The sequence below is a fragment of the Thamnophis sirtalis genome, unplaced genomic scaffold (assembly GCF_051295495.1).
Source record: "Thamnophis sirtalis isolate CommonGarterSnake01/CBP01778 unplaced genomic scaffold, rThaSir2_p1.2 scaffold_6, whole genome shotgun sequence".
NCBI classification, from domain to species: Eukaryota; Metazoa; Chordata; class Lepidosauria; order Squamata; family Natricidae; genus Thamnophis; species Thamnophis sirtalis.
The window spans coordinates 37,374,196-37,388,032 of record NW_028261386.1 but is presented as its reverse complement, the minus strand read 5'-3'; the positions used below and the strand labels follow the sequence as shown (position 1 = coordinate 37,388,032).

Here is a 13,837-nt window from a genome sequence, read left to right as displayed (position 1 = left end):
TTAACAAAACCGACCGTAAACTCCTATTTTCGTATTTCTCCTGTTCTTGGCATCTAATTGGATGAGGCTGTAAGAATTCTTAAAACAATCGAATTATCGCCTTATTCCTTTTGTTACTAGAGCAAGGGCAAAATTGGGAGTTGCCCCTCAGCTGTTCCCTTTACCCGTGAACATCTTGCTCTTTCGGCTTTTCTACCTGCGGAGACCGCCGTTAGCGCGGCTCTCTCCTAAACCAAGCTTTGGGTCTTCGGAACGCCGATTGATGACGTTTTAGTTAAGCGCCGCAGCTTTGGTCTCCTTAGCGACCGTGGTGGCCGCTCTCTTTGCTCAAAGCAACCCCGGCAATGTCTATACAAATGACCAGCCGTCGGAGCCGAAGAGGTCCACTGCAGGCCGCGTTGCGTCGGGGCCGAGAGCTGCGGGAACAGGTGAAGTATCTTTTGGCGTTTTCTTTCTCGGAGAGAGAGGGAGATAGGCAGCTGGGATTGCAAAAGCCAAATTCCCAATGCATCCCAACAGTTGTGACCCACTAGAGGGTGGCGGTTGGTTGGAAAAAAAAATCCCCTCAAAATCTCAGTTTGTGGAGCTCATGTATGGACTTGTTTCAGTGCAAGCCTGATGTGGCTCCCCAAATGTGATCCCTCCGTTTTCATTGTTGAATATGTGAATCCCTACAAAACTAGTCTGAACTTTATGGTTTAAGTATTTAGAAGATGCACGCGTGTATCTTAAAGTGGCGGGGTGGGGTGGGGTGGGGTGGGGAAGAGATGTATATGCACGCCCCAGCGAGTAAGAATCCAAAATATTACCCGTTAGATCAGGGATGTCCAAACTCGGCAACTTTAAGACCTATGTTCTTCAACTCCCAGAATTCTCCAGCCAGCTTTTTCTGGCTATGGAATTCTGGGAGTTGAAGTCCACAAGTCTTAAAGTGACCGAGTTTGGAGACCCCTGCATTAGATTGTAATCCTATTCTGCAAATAAGTATTTTAGTAAGAGTTATTTGGTTAAAAAAAAAAGTTGTTAGAGACGAGCAATTCTCCCAGTGACATTCTCAACAAAACACTCAGCAACAGTGTTAACACCTAACACCTAACTTAATAGGTGAAATAAAATTTATATTGAACTTGTGTTCAATAGGGAAAATTGAGTAAATGATCTCACACACACACACACACTCTTCATATTTCTAAACCACCCATCTCCCTCAAAAAGTGGCTCTATACTTTATCCATATCTGCCAGAACACTACAGCGAGTAGGTTACTCTATAAGCCTTTGTATGAACATTATACACGGAATATAGAAGAATGGAGAAATGCTAAGATATTCAAATGCTGACAGAAAATTAATTGGTAGTCTGGGGCCAGGAATGGATTTTTGTAAAAAGAAGCTAATAGGATTGTGTTTATCTTTTACTTTAAAAATATACAGTACTTCATTTGTATTTACAAAATGAAGCATAGTGAATACAGCAAGTAAAGGTTCCAATGTTTTGAAAGGATTAAGAAAATGAGACTTGTTTAGCAAAATAGGTTTGATGGTTTACAAGGATCGAAAGGTATGGCTGATGGACTTAGCATTTTATTACTTTTGTTTATTATTTTCTTATTTATTAAATTTATATCTTGTCCATTTTGCAGTTCAAGGCAACTCTGAGCTGTACTTTATATTTTATACTCCTTTTCTGAGTGGAAACAATTTGATGAATATATATTTATGATATATCAGAATAAGCTTTTCTCTTATATTTCTTACACATATATAGACATCCTAATTAACTTAGTGCAACACTTAAATCTCACAAGTGGTCCAGACTGATTAAAGTAGCAAGGTCCTGTAGTAGAGGGCACTATAGTAAAATTTACAGAACTTAATGGGATTTAGATAAATATGTATAGTATTGATTTCTAAATTTAGTGGATTTTCCTACTCTGAAGTTACTTGTTTGTAATAAAGGGGAAGTTAAGAATGTAATGGATGTGAATATTATTAATATTGGGCAGATGATGTGTATATATGTGTGAATATTAGAGAATATGGGAAATTTGGTTTGGAGTGGTGTTTTTTTATCCTAAATACAATATATGTACAAGTCTTAATATATGAGGTTATGCAACTGCTTTTATTCAACACATTATGTCTTAATTTTAAAATATTTCAGGTGGAAACTTTGCTTCAAGAAAGCAAAGTGAAGTCTCTGGATTCTGAAAAAAAGAAAAGTCTTAGTGAGAGGTAATGTACATTGCTACAGTAATTTTTTGACAGAAGCACTTACTATATGGCACTTGAAATGTAAAGAAATTAAACAGGTGATTTAGAAATAGTCGAGACTTCTTTATTTAGAAGAAAATTTATAAAAAATAAGACTCATTTCTACGTGTATTTTACTTCAAAGATGAGAGGTGATGCAATGTTATTTGCCTAGTCTCCTCATTTCAGCACACAATCAAATCACATAAAAACAAATTGAAGAAGAGTGTTTATGAATATAAATATTTGGAACTGTTCTTCAGTGGAGTATCAGTGGATTAATGTGCAGCGTTTAATGTCATTATTTTTACATTGAAATGCATTATATTTAAATGTTAGCATTCAATACATACCATTCCTTCTGCAGTGAGTTGATTCATTTTAACTGCTATATTTTATCATTATTTTTTAAAACATTTTATATTGCTTTCACTATGAAAGTAGATTCAAGGCCAATTTACAAAATATTCAGGATTGCTTGTTCATGAATTTGTATGCTAGTTATTCCAAAGAATTCAGATGGTTTATATTTCAGAATGATAAAAACCGTAAAGCAAATGCCCTCTCTCCCCATACACACTTGTTAGTATTTATCTATAGTACATGTTTCCAGAGGTATATTTTTAACTTAAGAATGATCTTTTTCTATATAAGATCAAAATCAAAGAACTATAGTATTCTTTGCAAAAACTACAGTAGCAAGAATGAATCTAGTGGCTTTGCTTCACCTTTGGTTACTCTACTTTGGTCAGGTAGATTTTTGTTGTTCTCCTGCAGGATCTCCTATAGGAGAACAACAAAAATCTACTTAACCAAAGTAGATTTGTAGATTCTCTTGCAGGAGAAGTAGATTTTCCTGCAGGAGAATGAGCAACAGAAGCATTTAATCATTCTTCAACCAGACAAATGTAAGAGGCTTTAATAGCTTTCAGCATCAATATTACTCCTTCTCTAGGGATATGTGCATATAAAAATTTTCTGATTATGGCAGTATGCTATTAACATACATACTCACCTTGAGATTATTAACTTGTTTATTAAATTTAAACATAATATTGTAATATTTTAGGGTCAGCATATTTGATAGTTGGTAGACAGCATCTAAACTCTGTTCTTTCTTTCTATTTATAGATGTTTGGAGCTGAAGAAATCTGTGGATGAAAATACCTTAAGTCTTCAGAACTTAAAGAAAGTAAATATTTAGGGCTATAGTTGATTGGTTGATTATGTGCCAACAAATGATTTTTGACTCGTACTAACCACACACATATTTTCTCCATGGCAATCTATCTCTAACCTATTCTTTAAGTCTCGCAATGATGCAGTCAGTGCCACTGTAACTGAATCTATCCATCTTGCTGCTGGTCATCTTCTCTTTCATGTCATTTTTTTCAGCAGTAGAGTCTTTTGTAGTGAGCTAGGTCTTCACATAATGTGTACAAAGTAGATTAATTTGAGCCTGGTCATTTGTGCCTCAAGTGAGAACTCTGAGTTGATTTCTTCAGTTATCTATTTATTTGATTATTTTTTTTGCTTTCTACAGAATTTTAGAAGTCTTCTTCAGCACCAAATTCAAAATGTCCTACCCTCCTTCAAAGTCCAGCATTTGCTTCTATAAAATATTACAGGGAATACCATGGCTTTCATAATTGTGATCTTTATAGACATTATGACATTGAATATCTATTCCAATAGAGGAAGAATACTTATCCAAAAGTAAGAGAGGGAAGATTCTGAGATATTGTTTGCTAAAGTAGTATTGAAATTAGCAGCTATTTTTTCCAAGTTCCAGTGTATATATAGCTTTCTGAATTTCTGTCATTCTAAATTAAATCCATCCAATTAAAGCACATCTTTTCTAAATGTGATTTGGAAGCCAGTATCATGCAGAGGTTAACATTGGAAACATTCAAGTTTAACTCCCTCTTGACACATGAAAGTTTTTGATCTTCTATCTCAATGGATTGATGCTCTGAGACTAAAATAAAGGAAAATTTGCATGTATATTACTTTGAGAATTTTTTTTTAAAAAATTATTTATAGGCCGCCCTTTTCCCTGAGGGGACTCAGGGCGGCTTACAATATATAGGGAGGGGGGTACAAGACAGTAAGACATAAAACAATACATAAGTAAAAATAGTACACAACATTCATCATTCGGGTGGGGACGGATTACGATCTTTATCCCCAGGCCTGACGGGATAGCCAGGTCTTGAGGGCTGTGCGGAAGGTCTGGACGGTGGTGAGGGTACGAATCTCCACGGGGAGATCGTTCCAAATGACAAGATATAAATATAAACTAAGATTATAAAACTTGGTAAATATTAATATACATATGGATTTTCTCAAAATTCTGTTGTGCTTTTATCTCACAGTCAGATGAACCTGCACCAGTAGGAAATTATAATCAGAGAAAAGAAGAAGAAGAAAAACAATTGTTCAATCTTTCTCAGCAACTGGAAAAACTTGCTGCAGTCCTTAACCAGGACAATATAGTCAAAGACTCTAGCATGTAGGTAAATTTAAGAGATTTAATTTTTTGTTCTAGCCAACTATCACAAGTTTGCTTAAATTTAATTATAGGCATGTTTCAGAACCAGTATAAATGTTTCTTACCAAGATTGGAAGCAAATGCCGCATGGATTTCAAATATAGATATCTTCTTTCCTGTAACATAAAATTAAGATATATGACAGTATAGAAATTTAAATGCATTCAAAATGCATTGTACATATCTTTTTGATATCTGCTTCCATTTTGTAGAAACTGCCTAACCTCATTTAATGCCAGATATTAATCGTTTTCAGGAATAGGGAAAATATATGCTAGTTTTCTTCTGGATTGCTCACTTCATTTAATTCATTTTCTAAATGTTTGATGTATACACTTTAAAAATATTTCATTTAAATTGTTTGTTTTAAATGTTAAACTATATTTTTAATTATCTTCATAATGCATTCAGTATTTTTAGGAATAAGATAAAATTATGCTCAATAAATCAGTTTTACTTTGGGCATATATCCTTTTTTTTCTAAAAAAATCAGAAGCATTTATTATTTCCTATACTTGTTTACTGCCAATTCAAGCTACATATTAGTCAAACCAAGGACCGATTAAAATAAGCAATTTTCAAAACATCAGTTATTTCCTGTTTTTATTTCTTTGTTAGGAATTTGAAAAAGAATGGCAGCCCAGAAGAACAGCAGAAAAATGAAAAGACAGAAAATGAGGAAGGAGAAAATATCCAAAATGTTGATGATGAAGAAGAGCAAGATAGCGAGGAGGATGATGATGATGATGATGATGATGATGATGATGATGATGATGAAAGTAAACTAGATGGTTCACTTAATATAGAATTCATCGCTCTTGGTGATTTTGCTGCACAGCAAGAAGGGGATTTGACATTTAAAGCAAGTAAAACCTAGCATTTCTTGAGTCCACTAGTTCCACTTGTTTGCCTCTACTGTCTGTTCTGTTTGTTGTGATCTGTGCCCTGTACCATTTAATGTGGCATGAGAATTGAAATCAACCCATCATTATCTGTGTAACTTTGACCTGAGTTGTAGGCATTGTCTAAAGAATGTTTTAGATTGAAGTAGAGGGCCAAGTGGAACAACAGGTTTGTATAGGTGCAGTGATATAAATCTACCAATGTTTATTTGAAATGTTCATTAAAAAAAATGTATCAAGCTGAATGGAACATAAATTTTTAGACTTCAAATTAACTTTTTGATTTTCTGTTTCTTTACAATAGTTGCAAAACCATTTGATTTTCTTTTTATGTCTCTGGCATCTTCAGTAACATTTTGCATCAGTTGGTAAAATAGTAATGATCACATTTGATGCTAAACAAACATTAAAACATACACCGTATATTCTGTACATTGTATTGGAATACTCAAAACATTTTCAGTGTTAATATACTTACTTTTATTTTCTCTGTTTTCATTATTGAAGAAAGAAGAAGTTCTTCTTATCATTGAGAAAAAGCCTGATGGTTGGTGGCTGGCTAAAAATTCGAAAGGGGAGAAAGGCCTTGTGCCTAAAACCTATCTTACGGTTAGTATGCATTTTCTCTTTCCACTCAATTTTAACTATTTTAATTATTGTTGATGTCTGTGCTCTTTTGTAAGATGGCAGAGTGATAGCATTGCACTGTATAAAAGTAAAAGTGAAATATTTTTTCCATAGCCTGCAGTAAAAATTTTTTTATAGAAATAATACTTGCCTATATTTGAGTCTTAACTGTTGATTGTACATACCTATAAGGAAGAAAGACAGTGATAGTATCTCTGGAACCAGTCCTTTTGCAAACGTCTGGAAATTGTATGGATTGTTATAGTAGTTATTTATACAAATATTTATAGGCTGACACTATTCTAAGAACCTTAGGCTAGTTTAATAAATAAACACCATCTTATCAGTTCTAAACTAACAATTATCACCACACAGTAATAGAGAGGTGCTGATTTTTATAAGTGATAATAGGGCACTGCCATCTGGATGTTAATTTTTGGGTGGATAAGTGATTCATTTACTTCTTTAGATATCAAATAAATCGTGATGATGAAGGTGAAAAACTTATTTAGTTAGGTTGTCAGGCAGCAACCAGTTATCTATTCCTGATTTAACAGATACTCTCTAAACAGTTTGGAAAGTAATGTGATGGACTTTAGATATGTGGGGAACTTGTGAAAAGTACTTCTTCCCATTTTGTTCATTAGAAACTTCTGCTGTTTATGATGGAGTATTATTTTCAGTGAAGAATATAAGGCTCGTGATAGGCTATTACTCTTCCTCATGTTGTTAGAATCTCCCTTCCATTACAAAAATAAGGATGCAGTTTGGCTGATCAGTGTACTTCTTGTCACAGGCAAAAGACAAGGAAGAAGAAGAGCCAAGTGAAGAGGAAACAGAGGAGGACATTGAGGTGGCAGATGAAACAGCAGGTGGAGCCGATATTCTGAAAAGGTAGACTGCAGACTTTAATGCAGACATACATCATCATCAGTTGGTATATTATGAGAACTTACTCAGTTTGTAAGCTATTTAATATGCAATGTGTAAGAAACAAAAAAAAATCCCAAAACATCTTATTCCTAAAGTTGCCTATAACATGGGACCTACCATTAAAAAATAATTAGTTCTTGGTTTTAAATGTATCCTTGGTGGGACTTACAAAAAGAGTCTTACTGAAGAGCTAAATGTGTAGAATAAACCTGTGTATGATTAAGTCCTTCTTCAAGGGTTCTGGGTCCAAACATACTGAGCTTTTTGAATTGGGCCGATAAAGCAGACTGATTTGAATGCTAATTTGCTTTTGTATATATTTCCCATAAGTATATGATTGTATTTTTTCCTTATGTTTGTACTGTCTGCAGAACAGACTCTCACTGGAGTGCTGTCAAAAAGGCCCTCACAGAGGTAAGTTTGCATTTTGCAGAGTTACATTTACATGTCAGTAATGATTTGAAGCATCACCTTCGTTTTTTTCAAAAGATTTTGATTGAAGAGCAAACATTCCTACTGTTGAATGCAAAGTGAGCAAGCTAAAAATATTTACACTGGAATAAATATTCATAGCACAATCTTTTCTTTATTTACTCAGAATCAGTTGCCACCTTAATTTCTAGCATGGCTTTGGAACAGTATTGCTGAAACTTTTAGCAGCAGACATTTCATTAAATGTTAAAAAAAAACGAAATGGGACAACTTCCTTAATTACCTGGGAAAGTAAATGAGAAGAGGATAACAATGCAGTCTGGACAAGAGAAATAAGGTGGTGGAGGTCAATAGTAGAACAAACAGAAGGATAGCACTAGAAAAAGAAAATAGGGCAGCAGGTGCAGAACACACAGGCAGAATGAAAGGAGCTTTCCTTAGCAGGCATCTTACTGAGTATCTTTTGCCGTATCCACTGTTGGGAACAGAAGTGAATTGAAAATCAGCAAATCATGGATAGATCTTGACATCTTCCCTGGAACTGAAGCAGAGTAGAGTGACATCGGTCAGATCATCGACATAATTAGTGCCACAATATAAAGTGGGTTATCTTCTCCACATTTCTGCAAGCAACTGTAGTTTGCTCATGAAGCTCAAAATACTTCTTTTTTTTGCTTCTTTTTTGCTTTTTTCTTCTGACTCAGACGGGGCTTTCCTTAATCAAAAAAATATCTCTGTCTAAATGAACAGAATAATGTCTTAGATGCCCTGACAACTATGGGAGCAGTGCCAGCTGGATTTCGACCTTCGACACTTGCACAGCTCTTGGATGAAGGTAGATTTTCTACAAAATTATTCCACTAAATCTAAATCAGATGTGATGCTTCTAAGGACAACTGAAGCTTGATAGAACAACATTAAATATGGTATAATATGGTGACATTACAAAATGGCATCACAAATAGTTGATTTTAATGCTATTGAATTGATTTATTATTTCTTTTAGATTTTGGAGAGCAATAGTGGTACAGACTATTACATAATTTTAAATGCTACCTGGCTATAAAAATAAAGTTTTTTTAAAGTGTATATTTTACAATATAAACTATGAATGAAACAAAAACATTTGAAAATATATGCCATTTACCTAAATGTGTTAAGTAATTGAGATAGTCCACTCATAATTTGGTTCCAGACCTCAGCTTCATTGATAAAAAAAGCTACGTATTATCCGTGATTCAAGCCATGTTTGTTTAGTTCAGAAATTTAAAAAAGTATAGCTTCAGATTTGGAAATTCTAACTATCAAAGACTACCGTATATACTCGAGTATAACCCGAGTTTTTCAGCCCACTTTTTGGGCTGAAAAAAGCCGGCTCGGCTTATACTCGAGTCTACAACTGGATCCGGCAGTGCTGTTGCCTGTTGGAGGAGGAGGGGATTCCTTCCTGCGAGACCCCGTCCAGAAAAATGCGGGGAGCGGCATTTGTGGGAACTCCGGCCGCTGCCCACCCGTGGGGAGAGAGGGAAGAGCCCCGAGCGAGCCGCCTCGGTTTGGCAACCAAACCCATCCAGCCTTTTACCTCCCGTCCCCCGCCCGCCCGCTCGCAGCCCCCTCCCCGGGCTGGCGCCAACTCCTCCCCGTGCCGAGGCAAGTCGGTGTCTCTTTAAGCTAGAGAGAGGAGGGGAGGGAAGGCAGGGACCAGCCGGCTGACAATGGGCTGGAGCGGCTGAGTTGGAGCAAATTCCGCGGCGGAGGCGGCGTCCCAGCTCCAGCAAGGAGGAGAAGGGGGGCTTCCCGGAGCCGCGCGCTCGGCAAGCTCGCCGCTCAACTCAGCGCCAGCCGGCTGACAATGGGCTGGAGCGGCTGAGTTGGAGCAAATTCCGCGGCGGAGGCGGCATCCCAGCTCCAGTGGCTCCGAGGCGAGCGGCTTGGCCCTTCCGCTGGGCGCTCGGAGATGAAGGAGCGCTGGCGCTGAGTTGAGCGGCGAGCTTGCCGAGCGCGCGGCTCCGGGAAGCCCCCCTTCTCCTCCTTGCTGGAAGCCGAGCGAGCCCCGCCGCCCACGGACTCCCGCGGCCGCCCCAGGGCTCCGGGAGGCAGGACCCGGAGGCAGCCCAGCCCTGCCGCCGCCCCGCGCCCTCCACCCGCTGCGCGAGAGGGGACCCCGCTTTCCCCTTGCCGGATGCGTCCCTGGCGGAGCTGAGCCATGCGGCGGAGGCTCCCGCTCTGGTTCCGGAGCTTGCTGTGCCTCTGGCCGGTCCTGGTGGGACCCGCGGCAGGTAAGAGGCGCCATCGAGCGCCTCGTACAATGATTTATGTATGAGGTTTAAGTGACTGAGACACACTCCTGGCTACGCAGCAATGTTATTTCTGACTTAGTATACTATGAAATCCCCCAAATCCTCCCCACTCCAGGGGTAGGATACTATGAAATCCCCCAAATCCTCCCCACTCCAGGGGTAGGATACTATGAAATCCCCCAAATCCTCCCCACTCCAGGGGTAGGATACTATGAAATCCCCCAAATCCTCCCCACTCCAGGGGTAGGATACTATGAAATCCCCCAAATCCTCCCCACTCCAGGGGTAGGATACTATGAAATCCCCCAAATCCTCCCCACTCCAGGGGTAGGATACTATGAAATCCCCCAAATCCTCCCCACTCCAGGGGTAGGATACTATGAAATCCCCCAAATCCTCCCCACTCCAGGGGAAGGATACTATGAAATCCCCCAAATCCTCCCCACACCAGGGGAAGGATACTATGAAATCCCCCAAATCCTCCCCACTCCAGGGGTAGGATACTATGAAATCCCCCAAATCCTCCCCACTCCAGGGGTAGGATACTATGAAATCCACATTCCCTCCCCACTACAGGGGTAGGATACTATGAAATCCCCCAAATCCTCCCCACTCCAGGGGAAGGATACTATGAAATCCCCCAAATCCTCCCCACTCCAGGGGAAGGATACTATGAAATCCCCCAAATCCTCCCCACTCCAGGGGTAAGATACTATGAAATCCCCCAAATCCTCCCCACTCCAGGGGTAGGATACTATGAAATCCCCCAAATCCTCCCCACTCCAGGGGAAGGATACTATGAAATCCCCCAAATCCTCCCCACTCCAGGGGTAGGATACTATGAAATCCACATTCCCTCCCCACTACAGGGGTAGGATACTATGAAATCCCCCAAATCCTCCCCACTCCAGGGGAAGGATACTATGAAATCCCCCAAATCCTCCCCACTCCAGGGGAAGGATACTATGAAATCCCCCAAATCCTCCCCACTCCAGGGGTAGGATACTATGAAATCCACATTCCCTCCCCACTACAGGGGTAGGATACTATGAAATCCCCCAAATCCTCCCCACTCCAGGGGAAGGATACTATGAAATCCCCCAAATCCTCCCCACTCCAGGGGAAGGATACTATGAAATCCCCCAAATCCTCCCCACTCCAGGGGTAAGATACTATGAAATCCCCCAAATCCTCCCCACTCCAGGGGTAGGATACTATGAAATCCCCCAAATCCTCCCCACTCCAGGGGAAGGATACTATGAAATCCCCCAAATCCTCCCCACTCCAGGGGTAGGATACTATGAAATCCACATTCCCTCCCCACTACAGGGGTAGGATACTATGAAATCCCCCAAATCCTCCCCACTCCAGCGGTAGGATACTATGAAATCCACATTCCCTCCCCACTACAGGGGTAGGATACTATGAAATCCCCCAAATCCTCCCCACTCCAAGGGAAGGATACTATGAAATCCCCCAAATCCTCCCCACTCCAGGGATAGGATACTATGAAAGCCACATTCCCTCCCCACTACAGGGGTAGGATACTGCAAAATCCCCAATTCCTCCCCACTCCAGGGGAAGGATACTATGAAAGCCACATTCCCTCCCCACTCCAGGGGTAGGATACTGCAAAATCCCCAATTCCTCCCCACTCCAGGGGAAGGATACTATGAAATCCCCAATTCCTCCCCACTCCAGGGGAGGAAATAAATATTCAAAAACATTATTGGTATCTATTTTTATTTTTGAAATTTACCGGTAGCTGCTGCATTTCCCACCCTAGGCTTATACTCGAGTCAATAACTTTTCCAGCTTTTTGGGGTAAAATTAGGTGCCTCGGCTTATATTCGGGTCGGCTTATACTCGAGTATATACGGTATGTACCCAGTAAGCTTAAAAGGTGAAGGATGTACATAAATGTGTACATCTATTTTTTTCTAGGAAATCAGTTTCAGGCATCTTCATTCCTTCAACCCGTGCTTACACCTTCCAATCTTTCTTTTCAAGATCTGATATGGAACCCTGAAAAAGGCAGTGTAAGTACTTGTTCTTAAAAAAGACACATAAAGGCTAGTGTCTTCAGGATAACAGATGATGAAGAAATTGGGTGTAACGGTGCAAAAGCCTGGGAAGAATGTCATGAAGTATATAATAAAATTGTAAAGCTTCAAGGCTAAAGGATTCAAGATGCTTTTACATAGATGTACAGGGAGTGAGAATAAAAAGGGAGTTCTAGTACAAGGGAAATATGATGTTGATATTTTGGAAATCTAGTGGAATGGAACTCATAATTTGAATGTAGTATTGGAAGGATATAATTTGTTTAAAAAAATCAGACCCAAGAAAAGGGGGAGGGGTGATGGCATAAATAAAAATAACTATATCTGTAGGGAAATTTGTGACAACAAGAATGAAAACCCTGCCATAAATGTCTTGGTGAATATTAAGGAAAAAGAAACATTGACACTGTTGTGTGTCAATTAGCCAAAGATATAGATGAAATCATCACAGATCAGATGGCCATAATACATCTATGAAACATACAACTGTGGTAATGTGTTTCAATTACCTAAGTTCAATTGGAAATCCAATTCTGTGGCAAATAGGAAATTCAGTAGATTCTTTCAGATGACTTTACCATACAAAGGGTGGAAAAAGAAACTAAGGAATTAGTTATATTGGATTTAATACTTATTAATATGAATGAAAAGTTTGAGGAAGTTATAGGAAGTTGGGAGAAAGTGACCATGTAATCTTACAATTAATCATACCGTAGACAGGGAGAACTGAAGGTAGTCAGGTTAGAAGGTAGATTTCAGAAAAGCTAATTTCCAGTAAGAGAATAAATATGAAGGGTTCCATGCATGAAAATCCTGAAGGAAACCAGGAAGTGTTGAAATGAGATAATGAAGGCCGAAATACAAATAATGCTAGATAGAAAGAAACATGGAAGGTAGCTGATGAACCAATCTGCTTGCATAAAGAGCTCTCTGATAAACACAGAGAATGAGTTTAAAAAATAAAAAGCACATGTAACAAAAAAATATCAAGAAATAATTTGAATCTAAAGATGGGGTCAGAAATAATTTGAATCTAAGGATGGGGTCAGAAAGACTAAGAATAGTTGAAGTGAGTGAAAAAATAACAAAATTGATTCTTTGGTATGTAAACTTTGCATTTGTAAGCTGTCCAGAGTCATTTACTGAGGTGGGCAGTTATAGAAATTGAAGTAAGGGAGGAGTAGCCAACGTCGCTACGATACGGACGTGTGGTCTCGATGCTCTGAGACTACAGCCGGTACTTTTGGCGCTGGGTGGTCCAATCGGACCTAAACCGTCCCAAAGAGACGGTGAACAGGAAGAATACGTCTTGCTGACCTCAGGGACATCACAAAGTCCCTGATTGATGCAAGAGAAGTTCTTCAAGCTGGCAACAAAAAATCCAGCCAAGGCTGATGAAGTCTGGGCGGCTCCAAAATGGAAAGATACAGAAAGAGAAAGTGTTTCCAACTGGTGAGGAACTTTTATGGTTTTAAAAATTTAATTTAAATTGGAGAGCAGAAGAATCAAGCGGCGGAATTTGGAATGGTTTTAGACAATGGTTATCTTACTTTTTAAATGCTATCTTCATGGATGGAATTTATGCAAGCCTTTTAAAACGAATGGATTAAATTTTCTTCTTCTATTTTTTCTTTTATTATTCTCTGTAACCTATGGTCTAAAATTTTTCTCTTCCATTCCATTCCTCTTTCCTAACCCATTTAAAAATTGGACTCTTTTTTAAACTTGAAATACAAAAAAGATACAAAAAGAAATAAGGAAATTTGCAACAATAACA

The 13,837-nt window shown here is 39.0% G+C and overlaps 1 protein-coding gene across 1 annotated transcript in view; it reads left to right on the top strand.

Moving 5' to 3' along the window:
- The first annotated feature begins 291 nt into the window (after positions 1-291).
- The window catches only part of NPHP1 (nephrocystin 1), a 34,681-nt gene continuing 21,135 nt past the window's right edge, over positions 292-13,837 (top strand). Inside the window, exons 1-10 of the mRNA XM_014060803.2 lie at positions 292-428; positions 2,164-2,234; positions 3,384-3,444; positions 4,628-4,764; positions 5,422-5,665; positions 6,213-6,314; positions 7,129-7,226; positions 7,637-7,679; positions 8,448-8,532; positions 11,942-12,036. Coding sequence (XP_013916278.2) covers positions 345-428; positions 2,164-2,234; positions 3,384-3,444; positions 4,628-4,764; positions 5,422-5,665; positions 6,213-6,314; positions 7,129-7,226; positions 7,637-7,679; positions 8,448-8,532; positions 11,942-12,036 — 1,020 coding nt within the window. The 5' untranslated portion in view covers positions 292-344. The remainder of the gene's footprint in view (positions 429-2,163; positions 2,235-3,383; positions 3,445-4,627; positions 4,765-5,421; positions 5,666-6,212; positions 6,315-7,128; positions 7,227-7,636; positions 7,680-8,447; positions 8,533-11,941; positions 12,037-13,837) is intronic.